At 37.7% G+C, this 8,448-nt stretch overlaps 1 protein-coding gene across 1 annotated transcript; it reads right to left on the bottom strand.

Moving 5' to 3' along the window:
* Positions 1-1,018: 1,018 nt before the first annotated feature.
* Positions 1,019-8,150, bottom strand: LOC125774582 (uncharacterized protein K02A2.6-like). Its single transcript, XM_049444683.1, has one exon. The coding sequence runs from the start codon at positions 8,041-8,043 to the stop codon at positions 4,144-4,146; it is 3,900 nt and encodes a 1,299-aa protein (XP_049300640.1). The 5' UTR covers positions 8,044-8,150; the 3' UTR covers positions 1,019-4,143.
* Between the last annotated feature and the right edge of the window lie 298 nt (positions 8,151-8,448).

The raw sequence follows: 8,448 nt of genomic DNA, 5'->3' as shown, positions 1-8,448 counted from the left end.
GACACTACATTCTCCCCCTTAAACGAAGTTTACTTTCTATCTAGGATACTTTAATCTTGGTTGTCCTTCCAGTCTTTTCGATCGTCTTAACGGTGGAGGACTTGATTCACTCCTTTTCCTTTTATGTGAAATATTTACATTTGTTGGTACTACAATTACATTCTTACTCATCCTACTATCCTTTTTCCTTATTTGGTTTTTATGCACCATGCGTATTACTCCATTCAGACTTATTAAGTATCTTAGACCACTTATTTTCTTTTTGACTATTGCTGGAATCCATCTCATATGTTCCTTAAAGTGATTTTTGTAATACACTTCTTCCTCTTCTTCATACTGATCATGATTTGTTATCATTGGAACTTGCCTTCTTGATTCTACCTTAGTTAAGATTTGTCTTTCGTGTCCTTTTATAGGATTTACTTTTGTTATTAATGTGTGTGGTACGTAGCAAAATACTCTCTCCGACGGCGTGACTTTAGTTACAGTACATGGACTATTTCTATAACTGATTAGAAAGTGATTCAGCTTCCTTTGTAGACTTAATGGTTTTAATCTTGTATCCAACAAATACTTTTTTAGACTATCTTTTACTGTCCTAACCGCTCTCTCGGCCAACCCGTTTGACTGTGGGTGGTACGGCGGGGACTTACTCACTTTTATACCTTTTGCTCTTAAGAACGACAAAAACTTTTCTGAACTAAATGGAGGACCATTATCTGACACGATTTCCTCTGGTAACCCAAAATATGCAAAAAATATTTCTAGCATCTCTATAACATTTTCTGCCTTAGTACTTTTCATAATTTTTACTTCCATGAACTTGGAAAAACTATCGACTATTATAAATAACGTACTATTTTCAAAAAAGAAAAAATCTATATGCACTCTTTGAAACGGACGCGTACATTGCAACCATTTGGTTGCGACTATTTCTTTTGGTACGATTTGTCTACACTGACAGACTTGACATGCTTTTATATACTGCTCAAATTCTCTATTTATATTTTTCCACCACACGAGTTTCCTAGCTGACATTTTCATTCTTACCAAACCATCATGGTTTTCATGGAATAGACTGACAATTTTATCTTTCAGCTTATCTGGTATTACTACTCGATCGTTAAAAAATAATACTCCATCTTCTATTGCTAAACTGTTACTAACTTTAGCATAATCTTTCAACTCCCATTTCACATTGTTCGACCATCCATACTTAACATTTTTGTAGACTTTTTGCAAAATACTATCTGACTTTTGGAATTGTTTGACCAACTCAATATCGATAATTGAGGAAGACGAAATCGCATTTAATTGTGTGAACTCCTCATCTATCTCTAAAATTTCTGCCAAAGGTAATCTACTTAACCCATCCACGTGACCCATACATTTTCCTGGCCTATGCTCTATCACATATTCATAATTGGCTAATAACAATGCCCATCGGCTCAGCCTAGCTACTGCTATAGACGAAGTTGTTCTTGACGGTTTGAATATTTCTTTGACGCCTGAGTTATCTGTTACCAGTTTGAATTTGATTCCGTAAATGTATTTATGAAACTTTTGGACACCGAAAACAACGGCTAATGCTTCCTTATGAACCTGTGCGTAATTTCTCTGTGCTTGAGAAAGAGTTGTTGAAGCAAAATATATAGGTTTTTCTACCCCTCCAATTTCATGAGACAAAACTGCACCTAAACCGTAAGGACTTGCATCTACTGCTAAAATAACAGGTTTTTTAGGATCAAATGGTACTAAAACGTTGTTATCTACTAACATTGATTTCGCTTTTTCGAATGATTCCTGACATTCCTTTGACCATACATATTTTTTGTCTTTGCGTAGAAGTTCATACATCGGACTCAATATTGTTGCTAGATTTGGCAAAAACCTGCTGTAATAATTTATCATGCCTAGATACGCTTGTAATTGCATCACATCTGATGGTACCGGTGCTTCAATAATCGCTTTTACTTTTGACTCATTTGGTGTTATTCCGTTCTTTGATATTTTGTAGCCTAGGTACTCTATTTCTGTTTTAAAAAATTCCGACTTCTTTTCGTTTATCTTTACTTTATGCAATTCCAGCCTTTTTAAAACTTCGCATACATTCTCCATGCATTGTTTTTCATTTTCTCCGCCAACGAGTATGTCGTCCATATACGCAATGCCTTTAGTCTTTAACAATATTTGATCTACTATTGTTTGAAATATTGCAGGCGCAGACTGTACTCCAAATGGCATTCTAGTGTACTTGTATAGCCCTTTATGCGTATTTATAGTACAAATATTTTGCGAATTTTCTGATAACTTTACTTGCAAGTACGCTCCTGTTAGGTGTATTTTGCAAAAAACTGTCCAATTTGCAATTTTCGCCAAAATATCATCAATCCTCGGTAATGGGTAATGTTCTACCGTAAGATATTTATTTATCGTAGCTTTTCCATCCAAACAGATACGTACTGAGCCATCACTTTTTCCTACAACCACTATAGGGCTCGCCCACGCTGATGTACGTATTGGTACTAGTATACCGTCATTCACTAATTTATCTAGGTTGGCTTCAACTTTTTCTATTAATGCGAACGGCACTGAATACGCTTTATGGAAAATTGGGGTAAAATTAGGTTTTAACACTAAACTGGCTTCAAACCCTTCTATCGTTTCCTTGTTATTTCCGTTTGTTAGATTCGGAAACATTTTTTTCATGTCTCCAAGCCATTTGTCCGCTTCGATTTGATTTAATTTAAAACCTTTTCGCCAATCCGGAAATAATATATCCAACGCATCACGACCTAGTAAAGGATTACCGTTATTTTCTGTTTTAATTACGTTGACTTCTAGACGGACCGTTTTACTTTTTATCGCTACGTTTACGCATATTTTTCCTAACGGTGTCAGACGTTGACCCGATGCCGTAATAAAACGCAAATGTGTTTGTTCTAATTCGACATTAGCAAACTCTTTCCGATACACACTCTCCGGTATTACCGTATTACACGCACCACAGTCTATCTCAAACGCAATGTCTACACCGTTGATATTTAAAACGCACACTTCTGGATTACTGATCGTATTCTCTTCTAATATGCGTGTTAGCGACACATCCTTCGGTTCCGCTCGCAAACTATGCACGTTCGTACTTCGGCAACACGACGACACATGACCATACTTCTTACAGTTGAAACACTGCCACATACGCGCAGGACATGTCTGTGGATTATGCGATCTTCCACATCTGTAACACTGCTGCTGCTGCTGCTGCTGCTGCTGCTGCTGCTGCTGCTTGCTCTCCTGCTTATGCGTGTAGCTCTGTTGATGTAAAGGTGTACTGTTCCCACGGTGGTAGTGCACTTTTGGACCGACGCTTCGTTTTGGCGCACACTTAATCACCGCCATTTCCCTCGGTTTCTCTTTCGATGTAAATGTTTCGTTTTGTTCATCCGCAGCTTCCCATGTTCTGGCGATATTTTCTGCACTCTCGAATGTTAACTCGGACTCTCGAAGAAGACGTTTCCTTAGTCCTTCATCTCGGACACCAACTACTAATTGATCTCGCAAGCTTTCCTTTAGACAGCACGTGAATTTACACGATTGTGCGAGCGATTTCAGTTCCACGATGTACTCCGCAACAGAACTATCTTTTTGTAGACAGTTTCTAAAGTTGAACCGTTCCGCCACTACGTTGACTTTCTGTTCCAATTGCTCTTGCAGCTTAATGCACAGCTTCTCGTAGTTTAGCGTCTTTGGCTGTTCAGGCAACACCATCTTTGATATGAGGCTATACAGCGATGCTCCTCCCAACGTTAACAACATCACTGTTTTCTTTGAATCTTCCACCTCGTTAACTTGGAAAAAAATATCAATACGTTCCAAGTACTCCCTGATGCTTTCGCCCATGACAAATGGTTCAATTTCTCCGATTAACGACATGACTAATATTTGACTTTTCGTTTGCTTTTTCCTCGTCGCCAACTATTATGGAGTTAGGTGTTGCTCGTTCGAGTGCTATTTATCGACTCACTCTTTATTCTTAGTCTAATACATACATACATATACTTACATCTAACGCTTACACTATACGCTTATACGCTAACCTACACTTACGACACTACATTCTCCCCCTTAAACGAAGTTTACTTTCTATCTAGGATACTTTAATCTTGGTTGTCCTTCCAGTCTTTTCGATCGTCTTAACGGTGGAGGACTTGATTCACTCCTTTTCCTTTTATGTGAAATATTTACATTTGTTGGTACTACAATTACATTCTTACTCATCCTACTATCCTTTTTCCTTATTTGGTTTTTATGCACCATGCGTATTACTCCATTCAGACTTATTAAGTATCTTAGACCACTTATTTTCTTTTTGACTATTGCTGGAATCCATCTCATATGTTCCTTAAAGTGATTTTTGTAATACACTTCTTCCTCTTCTTCATACTGATCATGATTTGTTATCATTGGAACTTGCCTTCTTGATTCTACCTTAGTTAAGATTTGTCTTTCGTGTCCTTTTATAGGATTTACTTTTGTTATTAATGTGTGTGGTACGTAGCAAAATACTCTCTCCGACGGCGTGACTTTAGTTACAGTACATGGACTATTTCTATAACTGATTAGAAAGTGATTCAGCTTCCTTTGTAGACTTAATGGTTTTAATCTTGTATCCAACAAATACTTTTTTAGACTATCTTTTACTGTCCTAACCGCTCTCTCGGCCAACCCGTTTGACTGTGGGTGGTACGGCGGGGACTTACTCACTTTTATACCTTTTGCTCTTAAGAACGACAAAAACTTTTCTGAACTAAATGGAGGACCATTATCTGACACGATTTCCTCTGGTAACCCAAAATATGCAAAAAATATTTCTAGCATCTCTATAACATTTTCTGCCTTAGTACTTTTCATAATTTTTACTTCCATGAACTTGGAAAAACTATCGACTATTATAAATAACGTACTATTTTCAAAAAAGAAAAAATCTATATGCACTCTTTGAAACGGACGCGTACATTGCAACCATTTGGTTGCGACTATTTCTTTTGGTACGATTTGTCTACACTGACAGACTTGACATGCTTTTATATACTGCTCAAATTCTCTATTTATATTTTTCCACCACACGAGTTTCCTAGCTGACATTTTCATTCTTACCAAACCATCATGGTTTTCATGGAATAGACTGACAATTTTATCTTTCAGCTTATCTGGTATTACTACTCGATCGTTAAAAAATAATACTCCATCTTCTATTGCTAAACTGTTACTAACTTTAGCATAATCTTTCAACTCCCATTTCACATTGTTCGACCATCCATACTTAACATTTTTGTAGACTTTTTGCAAAATACTATCTGACTTTTGGAATTGTTTGACCAACTCAATATCGATAATTGAGGAAGACGAAATCGCATTTAATTGTGTGAACTCCTCATCTATCTCTAAAATTTCTGCCAAAGGTAATCTACTTAACCCATCCACGTGACCCATACATTTTCCTGGCCTATGCTCTATCACATATTCATAATTGGCTAATAACAATGCCCATCGGCTCAGCCTAGCTACTGCTATAGACGAAGTTGTTCTTGACGGTTTGAATATTTCTTTGACGCCTGAGTTATCTGTTACCAGTTTGAATTTGATTCCGTAAATGTATTTATGAAACTTTTGGACACCGAAAACAACGGCTAATGCTTCCTTATGAACCTGTGCGTAATTTCTCTGTGCTTGAGAAAGAGTTGTTGAAGCAAAATATATAGGTTTTTCTACCCCTCCAATTTCATGAGACAAAACTGCACCTAAACCGTAAGGACTTGCATCTACTGCTAAAATAACAGGTTTTTTAGGATCAAATGGTACTAAAACGTTGTTATCTACTAACATTGATTTCGCTTTTTCGAATGATTCCTGACATTCCTTTGACCATACATATTTTTTGTCTTTGCGTAGAAGTTCATACATCGGACTCAATATTGTTGCTAGATTTGGCAAAAACCTGCTGTAATAATTTATCATGCCTAGATACGCTTGTAATTGCATCACATCTGATGGTACCGGTGCTTCAATAATCGCTTTTACTTTTGACTCATTTGGTGTTATTCCGTTCTTTGATATTTTGTAGCCTAGGTACTCTATTTCTGTTTTAAAAAATTCCGACTTCTTTTCGTTTATCTTTACTTTATGCAATTCCAGCCTTTTTAAAACTTCGCATACATTCTCCATGCATTGTTTTTCATTTTCTCCGCCAACGAGTATGTCGTCCATATACGCAATGCCTTTAGTCTTTAACAATATTTGATCTACTATTGTTTGAAATATTGCAGGCGCAGACTGTACTCCAAATGGCATTCTAGTGTACTTGTATAGCCCTTTATGCGTATTTATAGTACAAATATTTTGCGAATTTTCTGATAACTTTACTTGCAAGTACGCTCCTGTTAGGTCTATTTTGCAAAAAACTGTCCAATTTGCAATTTTCGCCAAAATATCATCAATCCTCGGTAATGGGTAATGTTCTACCGTAAGATATTTATTTATCGTAGCTTTTCCATCCAAACAGATACGTACTGAGCCATCACTTTTTCCTACAACCACTATAGGGCTCGCCCACGCTGATGTACGTATTGGTACTAGTATACCGTCATTCACTAATTTATCTAGGTTGGCTTCAACTTTTTCTATTAATGCGAACGGCACTGAATACGCTTTATGGAAAATTGGGGTAAAATTAGGTTTTAACACTAAACTGGCTTCAAACCCTTCTATCGTTTCCTTGTTATTTCCGTTTGTTAGATTCGGAAACATTTTTTTCATGTCTCCAAGCCATTTGTCCGCTTCGATTTGATTTAATTTAAAACCTTTTCGCCAATCCGGAAATAATATATCCAACGCATCACGACCTAGTAAAGGATTACCGTTATTTTCTGTTTTAATTACGTTGACTTCTAGACGGACCGTTTTACTTTTTATCGCTACGTTTACGCATATTTTTCCTAACGGTGTCAGACGTTGACCCGATGCCGTAATAAAACGCAAATGTGTTTGTTCTAATTCGACATTAGCAAACTCTTTCCGATACACACTCTCCGGTATTACCGTATTACACGCACCACAGTCTATCTCAAACGCAATGTCTACACCGTTGATATTTAAAACGCACACTTCTGGATTACTGATCGTATTCTCTTCTAATATGCGTGTTAGCGACACATCCTTCGGTTCCGCTCGCAAACTATGCACGTTCGTACTTCGGCAACACGACGACACATGACCATACTTCTTACAGTTGAAACACTGCCACATACGCGCAGGACATGTCTGTGGATTATGCGATCTTCCACATCTGTAACACTGCTGCTGCTGCTGCTGCTGCTGCTGCTGCTGCTGCTGCTGCTTGCTCTCCTGCTTATGCGTGTAGCTCTGTTGATGTAAAGGTGTACTGTTCCCACGGTGGTAGTGCACTTTTGGACCGACGCTTCGTTTTGGCGCACACTTAATCACCGCCATTTCCCTCGGTTTCTCTTTCGATGTAAATGTTTCGTTTTGTTCATCCGCAGCTTCCCATGTTCTGGCGATATTTTCTGCACTCTCGAATGTTAACTCGGACTCTCGAAGAAGACGTTTCCTTAGTCCTTCATCTCGGACACCAACTACTAATTGATCTCGCAAGCTTTCCTTTAGACAGCACGTGAATTTACACGATTGTGCGAGCGATTTCAGTTCCACGATGTACTCCGCAACAGAACTATCTTTTTGTAGACAGTTTCTAAAGTTGAACCGTTCCGCCACTACGTTGACTTTCTGTTCCAATTGCTCTTGCAGCTTAATGCACAGCTTCTCGTAGTTTAGCGTCTTTGGCTGTTCAGGCAACACCATCTTTGATATGAGGCTATACAGCGATGCTCCTCCCAACGTTAACAACATCACTGTTTTCTTTGAATCTTCCACCTCGTTAACTTGGAAAAAAATATCAATACGTTCCAAGTACTCCCTGATGCTTTCGCCCATGACAAATGGTTCAATTTCTCCGATTAACGACATGACTAATATTTGACTTTTCGTTTGCTTTTTCCTCGTCGCCAACTATTATGGAGTTAGGTGTTGCTCGTTCGAGTGCTATTTATCGACTCACTCTTTATTCTTAGTCTAATACATATATACATATACTTACATCTAACGCTTACACTATACGCTTATACGCTAACCTACACTTACGACACTACAGTTGGTAGAAAATGGTTGTAATTGGTCAAAGTTGGTGTTTTTGGTCAAAGTTGGTAGAAAATGGTTGTAATTGTTAAAAGTTGGTAGAAAATGGTTATAATTGGCCAAAGTTGGTAGAAAATGGTTGTAATTGGCCAAAGTTGGTGTTTTTGGTCAAAGTTGGTAGAAAATGGTTGTAATTGGTCAAAGTTGGTAGAAAATGGTTGTAATTGGCCAAAGTTG

Source organism: Anopheles funestus, unplaced genomic scaffold (genome assembly GCF_943734845.2).
Source record: "Anopheles funestus unplaced genomic scaffold, idAnoFuneDA-416_04 scaffold_32_ctg1, whole genome shotgun sequence".
Lineage (NCBI taxonomy): Eukaryota > Metazoa > Arthropoda > Insecta > Diptera > Culicidae > Anopheles > Anopheles funestus.
The sequence above is the reverse complement of the archived record's forward strand: the minus strand, read 5'-3'. Positions and strand labels throughout refer to the sequence as shown.